The sequence below is a fragment of the Ambystoma mexicanum genome, chromosome 12 (genome assembly GCF_040938575.1).
Source record: "Ambystoma mexicanum isolate Mex_15411 chromosome 12, UKY_AmexF1_1, whole genome shotgun sequence".
NCBI classification, from domain to species: domain Eukaryota; kingdom Metazoa; phylum Chordata; class Amphibia; order Caudata; family Ambystomatidae; genus Ambystoma; species Ambystoma mexicanum.
In genome coordinates this window covers 11980347-12008064 of record NC_090936.1, presented here as the reverse complement: position 1 = coordinate 12008064, position 27718 = coordinate 11980347, and the positions used below count along the sequence as shown (strand labels likewise).

Genomic DNA, 27718 nt, shown 5'->3' with positions numbered 1-27718 from the left:
TTGGTGCTTGCCGCAATCTATTTTACTATAAGTGTAGTGCTAGCTTCACGATTACTTTGCTGCTTGCGTTTCTTCTGTATCTGTACGCGTGGAAAAGGATTTAATATCTTCATCTGTTTCTGTAGCATAAGTTTCTTCACCTTGAGCCCAAGATGTCACTTATCCTTATTGCTTTCTTGAAGCCTTATAGAATATCCACACTCTCTGGTCACTGCATCCCTTTATGTACTTCATCTTCAGCTCCATATAACATATACTTGGCAATGGCTAGTACTATTACCATTCACCCTTGCTGTTTATTGGCTCTGCTTCTTCAGGAATCTCTCAGATAGCCATTATATTTTTTTATATGTAGATAAGGTTTTCTCAATGGGTACCTTGGCTCTCAAATTCTCTTAGGTACTGGCCCTTTTATTGCTACTGGACTATTCTGTTATTTGTTGATTCAGCTGTTCTCTACACATCTCATACTCTGGTTTCCAGCATACAGGTAAAAGGGGCAGGTCGATTGAGGTGGGGGTACTTGGATCCTTCTATACACTTAGATACCAAAGCGGCACTTAGGGGCAACAATATGTAAGTGTATATATGCAGAAATACAAGGTAGATTAGACATATACAAACTTGCTGCAGACGTCTATTAAAACCAATCAAGCTACCCCAGAGACAGACCAGGGCTGCAGACTCAGAGGATGCTGGAAAAACAGCTTTGTGTGAGGTGTAAAGAGGAGTCTATTTGACCTGCGATCAAGGATTCAACTTCAAGGAATAATTGCAAGGCACAAGGGGAGTTAAAAGGATAATCCATGTACATAAGATATGTTTCTCTTACATTAAGCAAAGAAGAAAACATCTGCAAAAGCCAGGTATTAGACAATTAAAGATGCATAAAACCTTTGCAAGATGGATTGAGCAAGCCTGTAGAGGCCAAGAAGGGTAATGCCACGCAGCTCAATCAGTAAATAGAAGGTTGAGATAGACAAATGTGTGGTCTCCTCACACGTGATTCAGAAGTCGAAAACAGGAGCTAATCATTAAGCCCAATCAAACATAATGGTGTGCCTACACTCATTTGAATGTCCCAGAAAAGAGCACAGGCTTCGCGGTCAACTACAAAGGAGAAGCCTTGTCTTGGGGCCTGACCGATGAGAGACGATGGACTAATTGGGAAAGTTGGGAGTAGTCTGACGTGACTTTTGGCACCCGAGTTTTGTTTCGCTTACGTGCTGCTAACGAGCTGAAAGTCCAAGGTTGGGAAAGCATGTCAACCAATCGGAGGGTCTATGGAGCAACATGCTATACAGTGTTGCAAAGACCAACCTGCTGCCATTTTTCCCGCTATAATCAGTATTATCCGTATTTAGAGGGGGTTCAAGGCGTGGCCCACCAGACAAGGGGCAGCCAATGAAGTTATTAACACTTATACATAATATAGGTACATATGCTCTCTTAACCAACCCATGCCTTCAATAGGTTTTACATTTTGCCACGTAGGATGACATCATAGATGACGCATATCGAGGTATAAAACCTTTGTATAATCACAATTGGGTGTGAGTGTGTGGATTACTGCCTGGTATTCGCCAGATTTAGTACTTTGCCATATTCTTTGAGTCTGTCCGGTTATTGGGGTCTGAGATGATTGGTAATTCCATCCAGCACATGAAATGCTTAAAGGTGCTATCTCACAATGTCTCAAGGCTGAAACATGAATGACGTCTGTGGACTTAGTGGTGGTCAGTAGCCTGCCATTGTCCCATAGACCAATACAGCCAAAAGGCCACCATCTCATTATATGGGCATTTTAGAATCCTCTTTTTTTGTTCCTCTTGCTCTCCCTACCTTATGAACGGCCATCAGAGAACAATGAATGTGCATTTTAAAAAGCAACATGAGATTGTCAAGCTACACCCACAAACAAATGTGCCTGCCAGAACACAACCCCCTCAAAAATGTGTCCCCTATTGCAGCCAAGCACAATAGCTCCTTATGAGCCTGTCTGTTTGCCCTGTAATGGGTCTGCAGGCCGTGCCTGGGTGCACTTGGTCCACAAGCAAGAGGGCACACAAGCATTGACTGACGCATCCAATGAGATGGCCCTTGTGGATATATGGATTGTCCAGGATAAATGGTAGGTATTGCTGAAAGCTGGACAGAGCAGACACACGGTCATCATGAAAGTTAGGCTTAAATCTATACAGTAGTTTGAGCTGAGGGGGAAAGCGCCATTTTGTCTGTGGACGATTAAAGGGAAACTTGTGTTGTAGACCCCTTCTGTAATGGGGCCTGCCTTGACTAATCTTCATGAATGTTTTCAGGTCTATATTGTATAGTGTGGCGGCGATTTGTCAAGTTGTGTCAAACATATGAGCTGCGCACTAACAGAACTCTGCCTATAAAATGTCCAGTTTAGCCATCACCACTGAATGGATGAATAAATATTTGTGCTTTGTCATCTGTTGCTTCAAGAATACACCAACTCTCACAAACAGTTCAAGGGTTTTAATTTGAAGATTTGAGGAGGGGCTCATCAAGGGCCGTCCGTCATCTGGTGCAGGCCCTCCCCCCACTAGCCCAGGCATCCCTCATCCTCAGCATGCTCTCGAGTCATCAGTATACCCCATTGTCTAAGTTACTGTCTACCCGGCTGCGGTGGCTTACAGACAATTGCCTTTTCTCTCTATCCCCCACACGGTACATTCCAAGTTCCCTAATACATTGCAATGCAGAGATTGGTGCCTTTCAAACACTCAGGTCCCACTTGGTCCCTTCCTTACATGCTCTTGTATTCTCCCTATGTCCCTCCATTTCCTCCTCCTACTCCCCTCCCTACTACTCCACCCGTCATTCCTCTCTCCCCCGCACGCCCCTTTGTCTATCCCCCAATGTTCCTCTCTCTACCACCTACCTTCAGACGTCCAGTCTTACTCTCGACTATTCCCTCTCCCTCCTCCACTTCACTACTACTCTGATATCCACACTGCTGCTACTCTCTCTTCCCCCCACTACCCTCTCCAGAATACAACCACTACACTCTCCTCTCTCCACACTCCACTGGAGTCCACCCACATCATCTACCAGAGTCACTCTCCTTTCACTCCCTCAGTTACCTTGCTGTGCAATCCCTACTCTGCTCCTAATATTATCACTCACACAACATGCACACATACTCAAACTTAAGTACCACTTTCTCCCACCACTACCAATACCAACAATACTTGCACACTCCTTCAGCATTTCCCCTTCACGCTCCTCTGCATGTACCTTCCTCCGCTCGGTCTCTTGGTCCTCCTTCTCCTCCCTTGACCTCACCTGAATTACCCATACCCTCTGTTTCCTGTGACCCTTTTCATCCTTCCCCTTCCATCAGCGCTCTCCCACACGTCTTTAGTCGGGCCAAGTGCTATCTTTCGTTTCTCCAGGGGAGGAGTTACAGCTGAGGAAACCTACCGAACAGGCCTTCAGCCCCGCCCTTTTCTTGCACATGGTTCAGACAGTTCCAGACAATGTCTGGACCATGAATCAAATGCAATGAGCCTGATCATGGGAGGGCTTTCCGGCAGGTTTGGAAAGGAAACCGCCGTACAGCCCCCTTACAGGGAAGCCTATAGGCTTGGTGAGTAAGTGCATCTAACCCGCATCTAAGCAGAGTGGAGCTCTGCATGTCCTTGCTGAGACTGGAGTCATTCATTTTTTCTGCTGTCAGTTGCATAGCGACTTTATCAGCTGCCGAGCAGTTTGCTCTGCGTCCTGTCTCTCCTATCACCAACCATGGTGGTATTTGAATTCCTTTGGGAGACCCAAAGAAACTGCCCAGCGTGTACCCTACAGGCATGGGGAGATTAACAGTGGTACTCATTTAATAAAATGCAGGCACAGGTTAAAGAAACAGGGGTTTGAGCCCTGAGTACTCCCCCACCAGGCGCCCAGGGCAGGACTGGCTCTGGTAAACACTGTGGTAGGCCTCCCTCTCCAGCTCTTCCTGACAGGGTCATGTCTCTGACCCTGTCACAGATAGCATTAATGTAAGTGCCCTGAGCAAAATGTTGAGAACAACAACAAAATACCTGTTATGGTTTCTAAAGCAACCATGACTGCACCACAACAAATATCCATGCCAGGCTGTGTTCATAAATTCTACCAAAATGGCGCATCTGCTTGGAAATCGTGTCTTCATTTTTTACATTTTTCACATGATAAGTAAACAAACATAAGTATTGCTTCTTTACTTTTTAACTGCTGAAATTGAGGTAAAATGTTGTTGTGTGCAAGTTATGTTTGTGTGCATATTTGGTGCCATGAGTAGTGCATGGCTACACCTGAGTCATGATTGAGTGCTTTGCTACAAAGACCTCTGGCGGGCCTTCCCATACCCACTATTGCTTCTGCATTATTCCCAGGCACCCCATTCTTGTACTCTCCAGCCCATCCTCAGCCTGTTTTGGGGGCTTGGTCCTGAAAAGCCTACTCAAGCATGGTTTGTTGATCAAAAGGTTCTCCAACGTTTGCTGGATATTCTAATTTAGCTCGAAATCATGTCCACCTGAAGAGGACAAGGAAGTATGTAGTCATATGTTCTGACACAATGTAAACATGTAGATCGGAACATACTACCGCACACTCCATGTTTGACTTCCATTGGTAGCCAGTAAAGCACAAACTTGCAGACATGTTTTGTAAGTTCCACTTGTTTCATTACCCTAAACCAAAAGGTTGTTTTAAAAATACCCCATGGTCACCCTAGTGTTACCAGCCTCATATAAAATAGCAGTGCTTCTTTTAAATTATAAACTAGGTATGTCATCTAATATTACTTTATGTTCCCCATGGGATGCAGATCACGCTGGCCTTTACCTGCTCAGTCTTAGGGTTTCTTACTGAACGCTCATGGTAGGAACTCTAATCTTGGTGTGGTGGGAAGACTGATCTAAAATGGCAGCAGACATAGAGCCTCAACATGTGGTCCTTGGGCAACATTTGTTATCATTAGTGTTGTTATGATTATGATTATTATGGTATGTATTGAACACAGACCTACCTCTGAGAAGCATGGGCCGGGCGCTAAGCCGTGCTGCAAACATGTGATCTCTGCTTGTGACCGTCCACTCTGCCACTTCTGCAATCTTCACTACTTGGCTTAGCAAGCCAATTGGGAGCACTCACAGTTTGAGGAAATGTGTTTGTCTGTTATGAATCTTGTTGGTCAATGTACTTCAAGTGTAAACAGAGTAGGCTTTTTTTGGAGTAAGCAGTCACACTATGAGTAGGAGTTTTATTCGGTGAGGATATAGTGAAATAATTGTCATTGTTTCTTGTGAGAACTCAATCAAGAGGATTTATAAAATCTACATGTTGCAAAGTTGAAATTGTTCTTTGATGTGTGGTGAAGACAATGAGTATTACAAACATGTTTAAATGCAGTGTACAGGTATGACTGATAATTGCCCCATGTTTACATGTTGGACAGACCTATTCTTTAATAGTAATTTCACACAATAAATAGGGTAACAAGAACCTAGCGGGGGATCAGCAAATTCCCAAAACGTATCTATGCAAATAGAATTTAATTTCTAAATATGAGTTGATACAACATCCGGCCACCACTTAACATTTTTTTGTAAGCTATGAAATACAATTCCAACATTTATAGTTGACTTTTAAGTTGCATGTTTTTTTTAGTAGCTACCTGTAAAACATATAATCCAGTTATTTAGCTCCTCCGCGCTAAACATTCCTCTGTTTGAGATATTCAAAGAAAATATATGTCACTGAAAATGAATATGCCTGAGAGCAGTAAATGATTTATGGCATTGATACCAGTATCATCAATTAAGCTCTTCACAGCAGTTTCAAAGTTGAACCATAATCGACATTGTTACACTTCATATTGGCTATGTACAGTTTGCCTGCTATACAGATTCCCAATATACAAATTGCCAACATGTGTTTCCACCCACTGGGTCCTCGTCAGGGCACACTCTACTTATACAATTCTTGTGTCTGATTTGTTAACTGTCCATATAGTCCTTAAATCAAATGTATCCTCTTAAGATAAATCACGTTATCGACATGAATCATGTTATCCAGATGTGGGTGTTCCACATAAGATCACTGTGAGGGAAAAGAGGGGAAGAAAAGACAGAGCAGAAACACGTATTAGAATTTTTAAAGTCACTGGGCCTCATTACGACCCTGGCGGAAACCGAAAAACGATGGCGGAAATGCAATACCGCCATCGAATAGCGCTCGGTGCGACTATGACACGTCACCGCAAAGTACGATGCCATTAGCGACACCGTAGTGAACGCCAACGCTAACTGCACCAAGTACGCGCGCGCGTGCCATGCCAAACCGTAATTACCACCATGGCGCAACGGTACGCGAATTCTGACCCTAGCGGACATGCACCTAACGCCATCAAGCACGGCGGAAAGTACCATTCCGCCATGGTGAGAAGTACGGCATCGCGAATCAACCGTAAAAGGCCCCACTGAGTGCCTGTACACCGCTCCCTGGCCACATTGTACAACTCCCCGTAGGTGCAATGAAGTCACACAATGCAACCAGTGAAATGTACTAGTCATCCATGCCTGCCAACGAACAAATGAATCTCAAGAGGGGCCAATGGGAGCTGCAGGGCACAGATGGCACGAATACAGAAGCCATCCCAATGGACATGACCTCAGTCTCCCACCAAGAAACGCACGCAAACACAGGCACCTGTGACCAGCAATATTCCGAAAATCACATCATTCCACCAATCCACCTGGCTGACCGGCATCTGTTACACAAAAGCAAATCCCCCGCCCATGAGCAGGACACCATTAAAACAATCATATTGGCAGCCCTCATCCCTGACCTCACTGGGCTTCGTAGGCAAACGCGCCCAGCACAGTACCACGCAACTATACTCCGAAGCTGGAACCCAATGCAGATCTCCTCACAATACATCGCTCCCCAAATAGGAATATGCCACATCACTTGCAAAGAAGAACGCTACACGGTCCATATCAGAATAGAAATTTAATGCACAACAAATTCACCAAGCCCATACAGCCATTAAGCCATGAACTCCAAAACACATTTCACCATTGTGGGCTGCATCCGCAATAAATGACCAGCTACTTCTTGTGTGACGCCCTGTTCCTTCATGGTACACAGGGGCTACATTCTCGTACGAAAAGGCAACATGGAAGCGCCTAGAACCGCAGGGCCGTCCCAATAGGGAGGCACTAGTCCAGCTGAAAGGCCGAAATGTTGCTCCTAGCCACTAGTACTGCGTAAGGGCATGTGGCCCATTGGCGATCGTCCCATAAGATCGTAATGCTGCTCCACTGATTAACACGATGCAGCAGGTGTCGGGAGTAAAATCCATCTGCAGGAGTGGCATACAGATGGCAGTGGCAAAAGGGGAGGAGATACCTGTCAACCAAATGAAATGAAAAAGAACAGTATGGCCATCAGAACTACATTTGAATTACTCACTTCAATGATCACACCAAATCCACAGCCATATGCATGCTAGCCCACTCCAAAGGATCATCACCACCCAAAAACCACTTGCGAATCATAACTATCTATATCGAGGTGAAAACACCATCACAAACGAGTGTACCTGTGCATGCGTCTGTCAAAACAGAATCCATCAGATGGGATTGGTAACGTGCATAGACACAAGTGTCTGAAGGCGCGTCGAGACAGGGAGGGCTCAACAAGGCCAGATAGACGATGGTCCCACTATGGCAGCCCTGCATCACATAGCGCAGGGGAGGCGGACAGATTCCAAGAAGCCCTGTACATGGCAAACTCTGTATCAATTCATCTGTCCATGCATCCATTCATCATTCCCTCATCCCGTAATGAGAACGCCTGTTTCCATACTCACATAACATGTGAAATTTCCATTGAGTCTGTGCGTTATGCAGCCTGCAAAATCCACTGTGCCCCAGCCCGTAATTCCAGTGTTGTGAAGTAACATGTATTTGGGAACGTCCGGCCTCATCGTCCACTTCGCCATTGCGCATCCCAAACTATTCATATCAATCATTGCATCCTCGCCATGGCCCCTGTCCCAAGGACATTGAACAATAGAACGTTATATTTGCAGTCAGACCTGTGGGCATCTCCTCACCGCTAGCTGAAAACCGAAAGCGCCGCCCTTCGAATTCCTCATTTGCAACATCACGTCGAAAAGGCATCTGTGGCCGCTTGAAATCACAAATTAATCCATCTAGTGCGGCTGTGTGTGAAAATGGCAACTGCCTTCACTCACAAATGGGACGCCCCGCCCGTCGTTGAACCTCGGTGCAGTGATGCATGAGGGTCCACCGTTACTCGAGTACTACGTTCCACTGACCCTTCACAAGTCTGTTTGCGACTGCAAAGATAGTATGTGAAACAATGGGACCATAGCCGAATGAACATATCAACCAATGTTACACTGCCATCAGGTACAAATACATGATTGTAATAGCAAGATGCCATTCGTCGAATTGCAGCGTTGTGTGCGGGACGTGCTCGCCCAAAGGGGAGAGCAGCTTGCACAGGTGGAATGAATCACCACAGGTGGAGGCCATACAGCCTGAAAACACATAAATTGCACGCCCAGTCTCCTCCCACAACCACTCCGAAATGCTACCGGCAGGACTAGCTATGTTGGCCCTGGGGGACCTGATAGCACTGCAGGTACTCCAACTTCAAGAAGAAGACGAACACCAACTACAACCGGCCGCACGGAGGAGACACAGGAGGAGGAGGAGGGCAAGGCAGGGCCAGCAAGGGCCGCCAGCACAGCCACTACCACCACGCAGGCAGCCCGCAATCCCACGCCTCCGAGCACATCCGTTCAACCTCACTGATGAGCAGATCCACACCCTCTACCGTTTGGACCGGGACACCATAACCGCCATTGTGGACATGACACAGGCTGACCTTGTCAGCATGATAGATAGCCCAACCGCCATCCCACCCCTACTGAAGGTGGTGTCTGTACTCCACTTCCTGGCCACAGGCACCTACCAGCACACAGTCGGACAGTTGCATGGAATTTCACAGCCACTGTTCTCACGGACACTATTGCAAGTGCTCGATGCCCTCCTGAAGCACGCAGACGACTACATCTCTCTACCACGCTCGGAGCAGGAAATTACGAACACAAAAGTGGGATTCCATGCACTTGCCGGCATACCGGGTTGCATTGGTGCCATCGACTGCACCCATGTGGAATTGGTCGTCCCACATGCCATGGAGGCCCAGTACCGCAACCGGAAACAATTTCATTCTCTGAATGTACAAATGGTGTGTGACTCCAACAGGATCATTACACATTGTTGTGCCCGATTCCCTGGATCAACCCATGATTCCATGATCTTGAGGAACTCTACAATACCACGCTACATGGAGCGACATGCAGGGAACAGATCCTGGCTACTCCGTGAGTCTCATTTCATGCATGATGATGTGGGGTATGTGATGCGGCAATGACCTGGCAGGAAGGGGGGGGGTGCGTACGTAGCAATGGCATTCCACATGATTCGTTTATCGTCCACATACAGGTGATGCCGGATATCCACTGAAGAGATGGCTCCTCACACCAGTCCGGAACCCACGGGACCAGCATGAGGAGGACTACAACCATGCCCACTCACGTACCCGTGTAGTCATAGAACAGGCATTCGGCCTACTGAAGACTCGTTTCCGGTGCCTCAGAAGGTCTGGCGGGGCACTCCTGTACCGCCATGTGAAGGTTGCGAAGATGGTGATGGCATGTGTCATGCTACACAACATGTGCGTATGTAGAAATGTGCCCATGCCCCCTGACGCAGAACTGCAAGCACCTGAAGATGGTCATGATGAGGGTGGGGATGTGGCAGCACCTCAAGGAGTCTGCGAGGCACAGGAGGGCCGTGACATTCGTCAGCATCTCATAGATGCATGCTTCTAGCACTCACGCCTGGTGGCTGATACATGGACACGGGACTCGTGGCACTGTGTGTGTATGGTACATGCACAATATGGACTGTACGCCTATAATGGCCTCGTACACAAAGATCAATGTCCACACATCTCATTGGTTGATCGTGCATTGTTTATGGCATATGTGATATCATGTTAAACACCCTATCGACCCGCCACCCAAGTGAGCCCAACACACCCCCTCCACCCTCCTACCTCCCCCCCGAACACCAGTGTCCAGAGATGCTCATTGCCAGTGGGCAGTCGCTATTGCAAGCCCCCTCTGCGGGTATCAGGGGCACCCCTGCCTGTGGAGCGCAGGTTCCTCCCAGATCTACGTTGGGGGCTGCCCTGGACGGAACTTGCAACGGATGATGTCTCTGCCTGCTCACGTCCATGCATGTCCCTAAGGGTTTGTGAGAGCTCAGTGAGCACACGGCGCACTGCGGCAAGTTCGGCACATACGTCTTTGGACGTCGCATGCAGTTCCCCCCTCAGGCTCTCGGTGCTTCTCTCCATTTGGACTCTCAGGCACTCGGTGCTACTCTCCATTTGGACGCTCAGGCACTCGGTGCTACTCTCCATTTGTGCCCTTAGTGTCTCTGTAGTTCTCTCCATTTCTGCCCTAAGTGTCTCAGTTGATGTTTCTATGTCTGCCTTAGTGCCCCCACATTCATCGGCATGGTCCTTGAGGAGCGTGGCCAGTTGCTGCTGTTGCACGATTAACTGGTCGAGGGACTGTTGCCTCTGCTGGGCCATGGCCATTTGCGGTGGTGTCACAGAGTGGCTGTTCGCCTCATGTTGCCCTGCCACAGGGCTTGTGGGGGATGGCCAGTCGTCGTCTTGTGGGTGCCCCTGCGTGGTATCCTCATGGTGTACGGGATGGAACAGACAGGGGGATTGGGACAGGTCATGGATGGATCTGACTTCGACATCCCTGTTTTCTGTGTCGGAGCATGCTGCCATTAATGCAGTGTCACCTATGGTGCTGCTGCCACCAGAAGCAGTGCCTACTGTGGCATCCATTGGGGGGACCTGTGGTGGTGGTGGTGTGGGCATGCTGGCTGCTGGGGTGCCTGTTGGAGTTCCCTCCTCTGTGCTGCCACTTGATTTGTGCTGCTGCCGTGTCTTGATGCGTGCAGCTGGGGTGGAGGGTCTTTGGCCGTTGGTCTTGGCCCTCTTTGCAGGTGTGCTGGTAGGGGTGTCCTGGAGCTCGTCGTTTGGATCGGACCCTGTGGTGGAGTAAAGGAGGGCGAGCGTTATTGATGGGTCTGTGGGAATTGGAATGGCGATGTATCACATGCATTGGGGTGGTACCTGAGGGTGATTTGGGTCGGGGCCTTGGAGGTGGTTTCATTTGTGTGTGGTGTGAGGGTGCAGTTGTTTGGCAGCCTGCAGTTAGGGTGTGCCTGCTGCACGTGTAGAGGGTGTTTTTAGGATTTTTAATTATTTATGTATTTGATGTGAGTTTTGATGTGTGCTATCAGGCCTATGTATGTGGACGTTCTCCTGGACATGTGTTACTGTTGCACTATGTGGGCACGTGGTACTTCACATGATTGGACATTGTGGTTTTGGCATTGTTTTATTTGGGCCACCTACCTGATTCTTCGGATGTCTGCACTCCTTTCTCCATCCCTCCGACTCCCTCTATGCTCTCCATTCCTATGGTGGAGGCACAGATTTCTTCCCAGGGGGTCAACTTGATGGGTGATTCCGATCCTCCCCCGGTGGCTGTGGCAATGTTGCGGTTGGCAGACAGTATGCTACGGACGCGTATCCGCAGGTCGTCCCATCGCTTTCTGCATTGCTGTGGGTTGCGGGGTGCGGTCCCCACCGCACTTACCCGCTGTGCCACCAGGGCCCATATGGCCTTCTTGTTCGCAAGTGCCGTCCTGGTCATTTGCGTGGAGAAGACGGCGGCTGCATTCTCCTGGAGGGTCTCTGTGAGTATGGTGAGTTCCTCACGGGAGAAGTGGACCTGCCGCTTGCGGTCGCACGCTTTCTTCGCTACTTTTCCCATTTTTCTTGGTTTCACTAGGGTGGATGACGGGTTGGGATGTGTCTCAGGGTAGTATTTTTAATGGTTGTGTGGATTTAGTGGTTTTATAGGTGTACGGCGTGATGTTTCCCGTTCCGGGACCATGCTTTTACTTCCGTTTCCGTATATTTATGGTCACCGTACTTTCCGGTTGGCGCTCACTGCGGTGTCCGCTGAGATGGGTGGCGGTATTGCACCTAGGGCGCCGTACGGCGGCGGTGTGGGCCGTTTTGGGGTCATTTCCACCATCGCGGACTTTGCACTTCCGCCATGGCGTGGTGCTCGTGCCCGATGGGTCGGAATGAGCCGCACTTTGCTCCATCGTGCAATGGCGGAAACGCTATTTACGCTGTGGCGGTCCGGTCAGTCACTTTCCGCCAGGGTCGTAATGAGGGCCACTGTATGAATTCAATTTCTGAGATCATTAATCATGATTGTCTGTTAGCTGTTTAACTACCCCAAACACTGTAGTCTCTGTATCCCACACTGTCATTGGACAAGTTCCTAATTGTAATCTTTAGACTATTTACCATCATGACCATTGTCTAATCTGCATAGGTAATAACAAACGAATTAAAAAACAATAGAGGAAACCATGCCACCAGCCAGATGTACATAATGGAGCCTCCATGCACCTCCTATCCTGTCTTGTTAGAATCTAAAGATTTTAGGTATTCTTGTCGTCAAGTGAGAGTCCTTGATTTCAATTGTGTCTAATATAACCCATGTTCAATACTGTTATGTTATGTAGACATATGGTTAGTACATATTGAGTAGGCTGAATGTTTACCTGTCCCTCCTGTGTTAGTTGTTCCCTAATTTGGACTGGTCATCTCTCCAATTTTGTGTGGTTTTACAGCTCGGTGTTACCTTGCTCGAACTGCTCTTTTCCCTGTCCCAAATAAAGTGATACTGTTGTTCTATCTACAGTTTGACTGTTATACATGTTTGGCTGAAAATTACATCCCACAGACTGCATACCTATTTTTAGGCCAATCCATGATTCCAGTATTTGTGAGATTAGCTTCTATAACGATTGGAACATTCATCTGCGCATTCAATGCTTGACTGCCAAATTCCGAACCTTGTGTGGTATGCCTGATAGTATTTGTCCAATTCACTCCTGCAACATGTTCAAGGATAGTCTAGTTACTCAATGTTATTGTGTTAAAGTTTTGCACTATTTCTATTCCAACCATTCACAAAAACGTTTATGGGTGTCAGCGCTTACCAATGATTCCATTTGTGATTAGAAAACAGACAAGGTCCTCCGCATAGTTGTGAGATCTCTGAAAACTGCTCCGGCAAAGGCCTGTCAGTTGTAAATACGCTCTTTTTACACGTTTGGTAGAATATCATGTGACCAGTCACATGATGCTTAACTTGTATTGTTACCAGTGTCCCCCGCCACTTATAATTGGCGCTTTGTTGCACGTAAGTTTTATATCTAATTAGATGTCAACCGCACCTTATTCATTCGCATTTTATTTTGTTACAAATAACGACACTGAATAAATATACATTTGGTGCTTTATTCCCCATGTCTTGTTATAAATACGTATTCCGTACTCGATGTATTGATATTGTGCTTTGGTGATCTTCATTATAGTGAGCTAATCTCACAGTTTCTGGCATTTTTATTTTAATTCCTGTTAGAAATGAGTTAATAGGTGTTAATACAATTTGGTTTGTAACTCTCTGATGCCTTTTTATTATCAAACGTTCTGTTGTACTCCCTCCTATTAGTTTATCTCACACAAGTTTTGTATCTGAATAGATCGTACTGAAATGACTTGGTTTATAATTCTCGGAGGCTCCATTGTACTCCCTCCGTTGGGTTTAGGAGTGGCTATAAGATTATATGATTCACCGGGTTTGATCCCATTTTGCCATATACACATATATTGTTTCTCAGGCGTATTAGACATATCACATTCAGGACCACCTTTCCACATCGGACCCCTTGTATGACCCAATATTCTAATCCTATGGAATTCTTGCTTAAGGGGAACAACTTCTTATTTGACTCCAAAGACAATACATTTTCGTTACATCGACCTAATAGATACCAATTGATAAATACACCGAAAATGTGATCATTCGTTATAATAGGATGGGGCGTAAGTCATGTTAAAGGAACACATTAAGCTTGTGCTCCTTATTAAGTCCAAGTTTTAGAAATCTAAGTTTGCAAATGGTCCGAGCTTCCAACTGACGCAGGTTTAGTTGGCGGTCTCCTCCTCTGTAGTCCCACGAAGCGGATGTCATTACTGTTATCCTTTTGATGATACCTTTGCCAATGAAGCGCCAATGGCAGTTTTGGAACTTGGCTATTCAAGTTTGCTAGGTGTTCTCGGATCTTGACTCTGAGCTCCCGAATAGTGCTACCTATGTACACCTTTTTACACACACATAACACCCCATACACTACAAATATCATTTTTCAATTTATAAAGTCTGTGATTTCTACCTTCAGTTCTCCATGACAGGTGAAGATCCTTTTGGGCGTGTTCTGGAAATGCATGAACAAAATTAAAATGGTATTGCTCTCTGATTTACAGAATTATTTTAGTGATACAAATTAAGGTGGCATGTGACATGTGGCAATACATGCAAGGACATTACACACACCTCGCCGTGCATCAAGAACATTGGACTTTGGTGTTTTATCATATCCCACTTGGAATAATCATAAGCTAATGTGTGAAACAGATTGATGAAGAGGATGCTTGATACAAGCTGTACCCAAGACTGGACTGTATAAAGGCAGGGAAGTGATAGATCAATCAAGCTAGTAGACATTATGAATGTTGTAAACAAGAAGACTGTCTTCATTTTTATTTTGTAGTACAACACGCATTTCAGAGTATTGATTTAATCTAAGTTCTGTCACTCTAAAGTGTTGTATGAATCCGTCTTCTTTTTGATGTAATGCCGAAGTCTAGACCCACTTTAGGGTGGCATTTTCACAACTCTAAAATGGTTGTAGTTCTATCCAACATGCTTGTCCTACTAATGTGCAGCAAATCAATATTGTAGATTACGATTTTTGAGTGCCAGAAGGTGTTCAATCCATATTGTCTGTGGGTTGATTAATAAAACCATAACAACTTTATTACAGAGGCAGGCAGTTTACCTGAGAGAAAAGAAATCATAGTAGTTGGTGAAATATCAAATGCTTTGCAGTCCTGAATTGTCGCACTGAAATTATTTTGATTTTATGCTTGCCAAGTGGGCACACTTTGCAATTACCACATTTATAAAAAATCCCCCGGCATAGTAGATAAACATGCGATCTCAATAGCTGCACATTTCAGAAAACTTGAGCACAGGTTATTTCAGAGTGTGCAATATTTTCTAAAGTGATTTATATATGTGGTCTTGTCATGCTGGTCAGAAATCTGCCCAGTAGCAAATTCTTATTGGGCCTGGTTCTGATGTGCATCATTATTGCTTCAATATGTCAAGGATGCTTTTTGCATAGCATCTTGAATTCTCATTAGATTCACAAGTTAAAAATTATCTATTTTTTTGGCTTGATCTTTGCAGTAATTCTTCTGAGAGCTCAACAATTCTCTGAAGGGGTTGATATAATTAAGTCTTTGCGGATGTGCTCTGGTTGAATGAAGAACCAAATTCCTGTCAGTTTTATTTTTGTGTGGAATATTTTGGTATGAGTAATTTTATGAACAATATAGATGTCCAGGCCAAACAAAATGCTGGTAAATTGCAAATTATATTGGTAACTGTTTGTATAGACCATATTTATTCAGTGCCATCTAACATGCACAAAATGACTTGATACATGTCCATCTGTATTTTATTTAGGATTACATTTGAGGGAAACTGGAACATTAGAGACACTGTGCTACTCAAAAGGTCCCATAAATCAATTAGGCAACAGGGGCAAAATTGTCCCCCATACCTGTACCTTGGCTTTGAGAATATAATGTGTTATCAAATAAACAAATGGTGAATGAGAAGTGCTCCAAAATCAGACATTTCAAAGGTCATCAAACTATATTTTTAGCACCAAAAAGATGATGTAACTGATTAATAAGACTACTAGGTTCCATCATAATCTGTGATAGAAGGTTAACAAACGATGGTATTGGAATCTCAATACATTCAGCAATTCTTTCATTTGGTGAATGCATAGACTAATAGTTGGCCTGCATGGAGTTAATTGGTGACCAATCCAATGGATCTTTGGCAATAGAGTAGCCTTAGATAGGTGAATCTCGAGTGTTTACTTTGAGCTGCATTGGGCAAGGCTTCATCTTGCCAATATTCAGTTTGGCATTTCAAGTCTTCTATTAGTTGGACCGTTGTCAATTTCTTGTAATGAGATTTATCTACAAGTCATCTATTGGCCAGAGCAATATTAACACCCTCTGCAGCCTCTTAGAAGACAACGTTAGTGTTATGTTTAAATTGTGCAGGGCTTGTCTTGCATTTTTGGTGTTTAGTGAGATTGAACGTCAAGGTGCTGGTAGTTGTCTAGCTTGGAATTGATCAGCCAGATGGTTTAGACCTGTTGACTATCTAGTGCGGCTATCTGGAGGGCAGTTGTCAAGCAAAGGAGAGGAGGAACGTAGACACTGGGATTGAGCAATAATGGTGTGCCTATGAAGAGTTTTGGACTGAAACAATGAAATGACAATGTTCACTTCCATAAGAGCAGGATGGTGATAGAGGTTAACATTTGAACCAAGGTCACACAGGCCTGCACACCTGAACCAGACCTAACCGTGGTTAATAATGAGGTCCATAAAAAGTTTTAAAAAATCTGTGGTTAAAGGAAAAGGTTCAAATGTGAAATGGAAGGTTGCACTCTTAAATTCACCAATTAAGCTTTACGTATTAATTTTTGTGAAAGCATAGATGGTACATTTGGTCAATGGATGCAGAATCAGTCTTTCCATCATGGCACATAATCTGTTGGCTTTTCTTTCTGTTAACTGTTTTTATTTATACAAATATTACTGTGTCTGTCTTCATTGAAAAAGCTGCCTTGTTAAACATCTGTGTAAGCTTGGGTTTTATTTTTGTTTTCTAGGAGAAAGATGATGACAAATCGGACACCTCAAGCTCCCAGCAGCAGAAAAGTCCACAAGGTCTGAGCGACACAGGCTACTCCTCTGACGGAATATCAGGTTCACTTGGAGAGATTCCAAGTCTTATCCCAAACGATGATAAAGATTTACTCAACGAACCCTCAAAAAAGGACTCCTTTTCACAAGAGAGCAGCCCTTCAAGCCCTTCTGACCTAGCCAAATTAGAAAGTACTGTTCTTTCAATTTTGGAAGCTCAGGTGAATGCTATTGTGGATGAAAAGTCAGGGAAAAACAATGATCTCTATGGAATTTATGCAGATCAAGCCCTGGATAGACATAGAACAAAGACATTACCCATTACTCCTGAATCATGTAGCTCCGATGAAGAAGACCTTGAGGATATTCAAGAAGAAGATGAAGAAAGTCTTGACGAAGATGGTCAGGGAGGTATATCCTCTAGAAAGAGTTTTAAGCAAAAAATGGAATTAGTAGAGGATGAATTAGCAAGGCGGCAACACCATGACTCTCTGGATGATAGTAGTGAAAGTGAAAATTCGCCTGTGCCACAAAGGAAAAGGAGGACTAGTGTTGGCTCATCAAGCAGCGATGAGTACAAACGAGATGATAGTCAAGGATCAGGTGACGATGAAGATTTCATCCGTAAGCAGATTATAGAAATGAGTGCTGATGAAGAAGCTTCGGGTTCTGAAGATGAGGAATTCCTCACGTCTCAACTCAAAGAAAAAACTTCCAGTGAAAACCAGAAGAAGGATGTCAAGTCTAAAGCAACAACAGGGAAGTACAAAAGGTTAACCAAGAAAAGTAGCACAAGCTATGATGATGATGGTGGTAGACGGCATTCGTGGCATGATGATGATGAAGAAACGTACGATAAAAGCCCAGAGCAAATATACAGAGAAGCCAAAAGTCAAGAAACTGAAGAACTTTCAGTGACTGGAGGGGGAGGTCTTCGTCGTTTCAAAACCATTGAACTAAACAGCACAATCACAAATACTTACACAGAGGAATCTGAGAAGCAGATAAGTGTTTTATACTATGAGGATGAACCAGAGCTGGAAATGGAGAGTCTCACAGATTCTCCCGAAGACCGCTCACGAGGGGAAGGATCATCTAGTCTCCATGCCTCAAGTTTCACCCCAGGCACATCACCAACATCTGTGTCCTCTCTAGATGAAGACAGTGACAGCAGCCCTAGTCACATCAAAATGTCCAGTGAAAGCAAGCAGCAACGCAAAGCAAGGCATCGGTCGCATGGTCCTGTTCTCCCCACTATTGAAGACTCTTCAGAAGAAGAGGAGTTAAGGGAGGAAGAAGAGTTATTGAAAGAACAAGAAAAGCAACGTGAAATAGAACAGCAACAAAGAAAAAGTTCTAGCAAGAAATCAAAGAAGGACAAAGATGAGCTTCGAGCACAGAGAAGAAGAGAACGACCAAAGACACCACCTAGTAATCTTTCTCCCATTGAAGACGCGTCGCCAACAGAGGAATTGCGCCAAGCTGCCGAAATGGAGGAGCTGCACAGATCATCCTGTTCCGAATATTCTCCAAGCATTGAGTCAGAACCTGAAGGGTTTGAAATATGCCCAGAAAAGATATTAGAAGTGCAAAAGAGTTACAGATTACCAGTAGCTGTCTCTTTATACTCCCCAACCGATGAGCATGCTGTTGATGCAGTGAACAAAGAAAGTGTTCTAAAGGCATTAAAAAGTGCAGATGAGGCCTACGAAGAAATGATCCACAAAACTGCACTTCAGGGTGAAAAGGAAAGAGATGAGCCCTTTGAAAAAGAGCCCCTGTATGGGGGAATGCTAATAGAAGATTACATTTACGAATCTTTGATGGAGGACACTTATGATGGAATTGTAGATGCCACCGTTGAGTCTAACATTCTGCCGAGGCGCGATGGAAGTACTGGGTATATTCAGTACAGAGAAGATCAGAAACAAATGGATGTCCATGAGCAGAATATTGCTGATGTAAACAGTGATTATTACAGCTTAGAATCTTTGCACTCATTTGCACCTCAAGAAGATATTGTCTGTAGTTCCTACATTATACCAGAAAGTCACGAGATTGTGCTGCTAGACAATGTTGTTGTGTCTACTGTGGAGGACAGGCCTTTATTGGATGCAGACGCAGCCTATGAAGAGCTTATGAAGCGGCAACAAATGCAGCTGACCCCAGGCTCTAGTCCGACATGCTCATCAAATCAATTCATGCCACCGCCAGACCTACCACCACGTACTACCACAGGCGTACATGTGAGTAGCGATAAAGCCTTAGCATCAAGCCACGCTCCGACGGCGGTATTGCCATTCACTAGCTCACTGTCAATCCCTGATGTAAAGATAACGCAGCACTTCAGTGGAGATGAAGATGCGGATGAAGAATTTGTGAGTGATTATGCTAGAGAAATGCAAGGTCCAACAATGATCGAATATTCTGAATCAAGTGAAAGTGCAGAAGGCTCTGTGCCCATGCTTCGGTCACAGGTGTCTTCGGACATTCAGACTGGTTATTCTGCGGATAATACTTCAACCCTCCCTCAGGACACTACGGTGGACAACATGACCAAGGCAGAAGTGTCCACCCCTTGTAACGTAGAGTTGAAAGAGAGCCATGCGTTTGACCAATTCAACAAATCCTTTGCTTCTCGAGAGAGTGATGTGAGTTCAGATGCGCTGCACTCAAGCATGCAAAGGGCTGCAACACCATCTTCAAACACTGTTGTGCCAATAGACATGGCCCTTGGTACCAAAGGGAGAACGAGCATGGATCATGTGGCAATCTCAGTGCCAGATGCTGCCCCTTCCCGAGGGTCCAGCACAGTAAAGGAGCAGAAACATATTTTTGAGACAACTGCTGGTCCTCCATCATCAACAGCAATGGTCACCTCAAATGTGGTGAAGAGTATGGCTGAGGTTTCGACTACTTCATCAGCTTGTGAAATAAGATCTGTTGACTTGGTTTCTGAAAAGGCCTCTCCATATTCTACACATACAACGTATGTTCCCATTAAAGGCCCAGTTGCTACTAAACCCTTGGTGACAGCCACTGATCTTACAACTGGACCCACAAAGAGTTCCAAATCACCCTCTGTGCCCTCTCCAGCAGCCTCTGTTACCTCTAAAGTGTTCTCCTTCTTTAGAAGCTCACCCATGGATTACTCTTCCCAACAGATACCAGCACCGCCGCCTCCTCCCCCTCCCCCTCCCCCTCCCCCTCCTCCTCCACCCCCTCCCCCACTGCCTGCTTTACCTAAACCAGTAAGTTATCAAAAAAAGAAGCCAGCATCGGTGACTCCTGTGGCTTCAGTCACCGGTTATGCAAAGAGCGAAGCGATGTCAGATTGGAAGACACATAGCCCACCGCCACCAGTACCGCCCAAGCCATCTTCAATTTCGACAGGGCTTGTGTACTCCCACAGGACGCAGGATGGGGGAAAGCCTCCAATTGCCCCAAAACCAGTAGTGCCACAGCCTCCGCTACCAGCACAAAGACCAAAAGAGATGCTTCCCAAAGTAGCACCTTTGCCTCTGACCACACAAATGACCTTCACTTTGGCCCCAATCACTGACTGCAAGTTAACATCTCCCACATCCCCTATGTCTCCCCATTCAAGATCGTCACCCAAGTTAAGCAGATCACTGGAGACCTTTGTGGTAATTACATTGCCGTCTGAACCCGGGACTCCCACTGAAAACGGGTCCCCACTTACGACCAGCTGCTGGCCTCTTCAATCAAGCTCCGCTGAACAGGACCCACCAACTATGCCAGCATCAAGTACTACGACTCCATACCCTAGTGCTTTCAGAACTCCAGACAGGATAGAGCAAAGGACGCGAGCCCCCAATGCCTACATGGCAGCATCCATAGTGACCTACTCTGCACCATCGGAAACTTTACCATATGCACTGATGGACATGGCAACAGCAGGTGTCACTAAATCTACAGTGGCTGTAGCAAAACGTGCTTTTGATTTTAATAATGTTGCTATCATTATGCCTCCAGAAGCATCCTTACGAAAAGGAAAATTCAAGGAGAATGGAAAGATTCATTTGTCTGGTGATGTCATTGACCTACGCACCTTGGCCAATGTGGACATTGAGGAGACGGAATCAGGGATGGATCTTTCTGTAGATCTATCAGATGGTCGGTGGCCACCTACTGTCACCCCTGTTCCCGGCCGACAAATTAGTGCAGTTCAGACGGCCATTGTCAATCTCAGTAGCGCATCAATGACGATTCCTTCTGAAGCACTGGCAACTGAAACTGTTGCAACAATGCCTTCTACGACTACCGTTAGTTACTCCTTGAGTTCAGGCACTGTTACAGATCTGGGTGTTTCAATGGATGAGCCGTTGAAGCTGACAACATCAAAGCAATTTGAGCCTGCTTACAAAATAACAAGCAGTCCGGCAACAGCCATCAGTGGAGTAGAAGTGCCAATTAACCTATCGTTGGTTACTCCAGTCCAAGCAGCGCCCAGGACTACTATCAAACCTGTCACGGCATCTCATGTCTGTGTCACCAATGGATGGACCGATATCTCCGCATCCACAGAAAGTGGGGCAGTTGACCTTAGCACGACAAAAACGAGCAGAACAATGGTAGCTGTAAATGAAACGTTGTCCGGAGTTGTTACGGAAATAGTCGTAGACGATGAAAAACCTGTTGACTTGACCGCGGGCCGAAGAGCGGTTTGCTGCGATGTGGTTTATAAGTTGCCATTTGGAGGCAGCTGCATGTCCCAGCAGCCCGCCACCACACTGCCGGAGGACCGTTTTGGATATAGAGATGACCACTATCAGTACAACCGACCCGGGCCCTATGGCTATAAAGGAATGGGGGGCATGAAACCCTCTATGTCAGACACCAATTTGGCTGATGCTGGTCTATTCCTGTACAAAAGCAGGAATCACTTTGATTATCAAACTGGCCTGACAGATGCAGCTGTAGACTTAACATCGGGGAGAGTAACAACAGGTCAGTATGACATGGCAGCAAACCTTTCTTTCAAATATATTTGTGGTGTCGGCCATCTCATTTCTGGATGATTTTTGTTGTTATCCTTCTGTTGTTATGATTTACTTTGGACATTGTAGCAAAGCTAAGTTTTTTTTTTGAAGTACAAGTGTATTTTCGTTTTTCCATTTTACATATGTGTTTTGCACACAGGTTCATGTATGTGCCTGCATGTCCCAACAATGATTTTGCTTCTTATCTCAGTAAATCATTACCCTGAAGATTTGCATGCAGTTGTGTCCATTAAAATCCATGAAGATGGGATGGCTTTCACAGGCTACAAAGCAACATTATTTTTGGAAACTGGACAATAATTGTGCCCTGTAATTTCAGGTGAGCTTATGAACTACTCAAGCAAGACCAACAGTCCCTACCCAGAGACGCGGCACGTGATTTCTGGCATCGGGATCGGTGCACCACAATATTCCCAGGCACGAATGACTCTAGGATCGCCCTTTGGTTTGGGAAATGTTTTAAGGTCATCGAACGGTGTTGTGTATTCATCGGTTGCAACTCCAATCCCATCAACCTTTGCCATCACCACACAACCGGGCTCTATATTCAGCACAACAGTCTGTGACTTGGCGTGTCTGAATGCACCTGAAATAGCCCCTGTGCCGCCTCTTCACCAGAACCAGCCTCAGCCTAGGGCCTATAGCTTCTTAACAACAGCTGCAAGTGGCAATGAGGGCATGAGTGGTGACAACGAAGCAGGGCTGCAAGATCTTACCATGGAAGCCATTTCTTCGCAGCAAGATGACATTGCTTCTTCTTTGATGACCGATTCGGAAACATTCCCGGAAGTCGTTGCAGATGGAGTGGCTCTTATGGCTGCTTCTGAGGACGGAAAGCAGCAGGAGCTTCACTTTCAGCGTGAACTCCTTGAGCTTGAGAAACTTCAGCAGCAACGTTTTGCCGAGGAGCTGGAGTGGGAGCGCCATGAAATTCAACGGTTCAGGGAACAAGAAACATTTATGGTGCAGAGGAAACTGGAAGAGTTGCAGTCAATGAAGCAACATCTGCTATTGCAGCAGGAGGAAGAGCGGCAAGCCCAGTTCATGATGAGGCAGGAGACGATGGCTCAGCAGCAACTGCATCTGGAACAAATCCAGCAACTCCAACAACAACTGCACCAACAACTGGAAGAACAAAAACTGCATCAGGTCTATCAGTACAACTATGATCCTTCTGGGATTCTCTCGCCACAAACATCTGCGGAGCAAACCGTGCCGGAAGGACAATTCTCTACAGTGGAAAGTAACCAGTTTTGGGCAGGTGACCGCACAACCACAACAGCCTCCATTGCTCTAACTACTGAAATACCTCCAACACAAGGTTGGTATGCCATGCAGGCAGATGGAACAGCCCAATATATTGCCCGTCCTGGAATGATGAGTTCAGTTTCAGAAATGTCCCTCAAAGATATGGATGTGAGGGAGGAGAGGCAACTCAAGAAGAGGAGTTCCATGCCCCGCCTCCGTGATCAATATGTTGAACATGACCAAAATATGAAGGATGAGCCCAGATCTTATAAGATGATCGTAGACAGTGGGGTGCAAACTGATGACGAAGACGCAACAGAAAGAGGCTACACGGGAAGGAGAAAAAGGACCAAGAAGAGTGTGGATTCAAGTGTTCAAACTGACGACGAAGATCAGGATGACTGGGATATTCAGACACGATCCAGAAGACGCTCCCGTTCCAGCAAATACGGTAATGGGAACACAGATGGAGAGAAGGTGAAACCGTTCTCTAAAGTATCCAACATGGCTGTGCAGACAGTGACTGAGATGTCCGTGCAAACAGAACCCTTTGGTGTTCTACGAGCACCTTCAATTAGCGCACAGTTAGATTCGAAAGTTGAGATCATAAAACACATCTCGGCTCCTGAACAGTCCTTCAGTGGAAAGAGTTTAGCCTGTCAAACAGGAACAGAGTCTGAAATGCAAAGTCCTCCATTCTTGACAGATACGTCACCACAGAAAGACAAAAGACGTCCAACCCCTTTAGAAATAGGTTATCCGTCTCACCTCCGAGCCAACTCCTCCTTGCAGGTTGTTCCTTCCCCGCCAAAATCTCCCAAAGTGCTCTATTCGCCCATTTCACCCGTCTCACCGAGCACCGTTTTGGAATCTGCCTTTGTTCCATATGAGAAGACCCTTGTTGACGATGTCAGCCCTCAGAAGCTGTTGCAGGATGACATCATACAACTTCCCCCGCCCAGTCCAAAGGCAGCCAAGGTGATGCAGCGTTCCATGTCTGATCCAAAACCACTGAGTCCGACTGCCGAAGAGGAGGCCCAGAGCCGCTTCCAGTATTCAGATGGTTACATGGTAAGAGCTGCTTTCATTATATCACTCACTCTCAGCCTTGAGTCCTACTCAATTCCTGACAGCTGTTGGAAATGTGAATGCCATTTATCTGTATTGTAGTTTTCTTGCAGTCCTGTTTCAAATTGAATAAATGTCCTACAGAACAGTGTCACTCAACTATATCGAACTTTAAACAGTTTGAAGCAAACATATGAAAAACACCTCTCATAACACAACACCTGCAATGCCCTACAATTTTAAATATTTGTTCACATTAATATTACCTCTCACCTTGTTACACTTTCCTATGTTCATATAATGTGCAATTGGTTATTTATAACACAGTTTGTAAGCGTGTACCCGGGTATCGAACCTGTGTTGCTCTGCGTCGTCTTGCTTCCAAGGTGAGCACGTTGCCCCTGAGCTATCCTCCTGAGAACTACGGGAGAATATTGGGTAGTTCACAGCCTATTCGCTTTCCAGCTCTTGTGTCTATGATATTTTGCAAATGTCATCACAGCCATATGTAGCTAAAGAGGTTGATGAGCATTCTACAGTTCACATGTCCTAACTTTAACTCGACAAACAGATCTCCCCTTCCCCCCTTAATGTAAGCACCTTTCTTGGGACCTTCTCTCCTTCCTCTTACCGTTACTTGTTCCTTTGCAACCTCATGTGTTTTTATACTTCCTGGTTCCTACCCATTGACGTGCAGTTGAAGTTCTTAGAGGGTTTGTTTTTTCATGTAACCTTTACAACATTCACATGTGCAGTGAAAATATCACATGTCTGTTCACCTCCTAATGATCTTTCAGACAGACAACTCCACACATGCTATAATGGCGATGTCTTCTCAAAACCTGACATTGCAGCGCATGCAACCCTAATACATTAATAGTATTAAATTAGATTTTTTAAAATCCTGCAATACGTAAAAAAAATATTGAACAATACGAAAACATTATAGAGCCACACCAGAAACATTGCTGGGGCATTGTGGGAATGCAAGGAGGTGAACTGCACGGTGGCCTGGACGGCAGACTTGGCTTAGTACTGATCCTGTGGTAGTGCCGCTGTTCCTTTGCATAATCGTCTGGAGGGGATGGTGTCAAGCAAACCCAGCTCTTGGGTACTCCAGAGATCACTGATTGAAGGCCTTATTGAACATAGCATTTTGAAATGCTATCCCTAAAAGTACTCTTACTACCCAGGCTTATTCTACATTCCATATTTTCTTTATACATTTGTATAAATAAAATATACTGGCCCAAACTTAAGCTGTTTTACCAAATACTTGTTTCCCTTACATTAGTGTATCTTGCCCATGTCCTTAGTTTCCCCGGTCATTCCGATTCCATTTTAGATGTGGTGTTTTTCTTAGGAAAATATATTCTTTGTTAATATAGAGCAGAATGTGGCGCTTCGGTAATGGGTAATGACCTTGCACACCTCCAGGTTGTCTAGAGAAAGGAGAACATATATATGGGCAGTGTGGTGAGTCAGAAGATGAATGGGTAATGACCTTGCACACCTCCAGGTTGTCTAGAGAAAGGAGAACATATACATGGGCAGTGTGGTGAGTCAGAAGATGAATGGGTAATGACCTTGCACACCTCCAGGTTGTCTAGAGAAAGGAGAACATATACATGGGCAGTGTGGTGAGTCAGAAGATGAATGGGTAATGACCTTGCACACCTCCAGGTTGTCTAGAGAAAGGAGAACATATACATGGGCAGTGTGGTGAGTCAGAAGATGAATGGGTAATGACCTTGCACACCTCCAGGTTGTCTAGAGAAAGGAGAACATATACATGGGCAGTGTGGTGAGTCAGAAGATGAATGGGTAATGACCTTGCACACCTCCAGGTTGTCTAGAGAAAGGAGAACATATACATGGGCAGTGTGGTGAGTCAGAAGAATACCACAGACTCGATGAGGACATGGAACACCATTTATTTTATTAAAGTAACACTATAAGGCCTAATGTTCCTTAGTTCTATAGGTTGTCACTGCCTATGTTACTAAAGTGCTCGTCTGTCAGTCGTGAAAGCCCGAAGAAATAAGCTAGCTGTCCAAAACGGCCCTAACTGACCCTACGATTATAAAAACGAACTTGGGTCAGAAGAATAGCACTCTGATGCAAAGGGTACTTCTGGTACCCGTCTGTAGGATTTTTGTTTAATACATAATCCTCAAATAGTCTTGCGTGACTTCTTGGATCAGTCTGTGTAGCTCTTAAAATGGGTGATTGAGTTTTTCCTCATCTTTGGGAATCCCTTTTGGAGATCTTTCATAAGATCTACATTCGGGGTTATTCATCTCAGCGTAAACTTGGAATGTACTATCACGCTGGCAGGCTTTCCCTCCTAGGCAATTATAGTTCAGCTGCTTTTCTTCTACATGACTTTGATTATGGCTCAATTGTCTAGTTTCTGTAAACTCTGGCTCCTAATGTTCTCTCTGGTATTATTATCTGCTTGTACAGAATATCGAGTTGAGTTCCACTTTTCCCAGAGTGTTGTTATCCACTGTTCTTCTTTCAGATTTTCAATAATTCTTTCTTTTGTATCATAACATTAAGAGTTCATTACGTTTCAAGGTTAACTTTGTCTCATGACTTTTGCGGTATAATGATTCCCTCTGCACCTCCTGTGCTTCCCGTTCTCCCTGTTACCTTCGCTTTTGAACAGCATCATCTCTGGGAGCCGTCTTCCTCAGGGACCTTCTCTCTAGTCATGGACCGCTGCTGCCTTATCTCTGTTGGCGTTTCCCTCTTCACAGTCTATGATTTCCTCACGGTGTGCAGGTTCTCCGTTAGAGACACCCTGTGGCTCTATATTGGCAGTGGTATCGGCGATGGTTTGTGGACCAGCGGTCCACCATGGATTCTCATTCGTGGTATCACCACAACCTTCTCACGGGCTCATGCCCAGTCCGTTTCTCGCGCTCTGGGTTCGCCGTAGCTCTGGAATCCTGTTCTTCGGTATCGAACGGGTTTGAAACTTGCACGTTTCCTAGCTTCTTCCTTCTCCAGGTGTTATGCAAATTGAGGCCTTCCCAGGCCTGTCTATGCATTTGCTCTCTCTGTGGCTCTTTGAGTGCACAGTAATCAACATACTCACCCAGTGGGTTAGCTATTTTGATTTAAAGGGACATGTTCTCTTTCCATAAGATAATGGCATCTATTAGGTGTTTCTTCATCTCAGTCTTGGTATTGAAATGTCTCTGGTATTTTAGAGCATCTCATGTAGGCCACAGTGTGCACAGCTTTAGGGAAATCCTCATGGGAACAGAAGTCCTTCTCCCCTA

The 27718-nt window shown here is 45.3% G+C and overlaps 1 protein-coding gene across 7 annotated transcripts in view; it reads left to right on the top strand.

Moving 5' to 3' along the window:
- The window catches only part of PCLO (piccolo presynaptic cytomatrix protein), an 854190-nt gene that overhangs the window by 370549 nt on the left and 455923 nt on the right, over positions 1-27718 (top strand). For all 7 annotated transcript variants that reach the window (XM_069627816.1, XM_069627812.1, XM_069627813.1 and 4 more), the window contains exons 5-6: positions 17055-22059; positions 22432-24431. In XM_069627816.1, the coding sequence (XP_069483917.1) occupies positions 17055-22059; positions 22432-24431 (7005 nt within the window). The remainder of the gene's footprint in view (positions 1-17054; positions 22060-22431; positions 24432-27718) is intronic.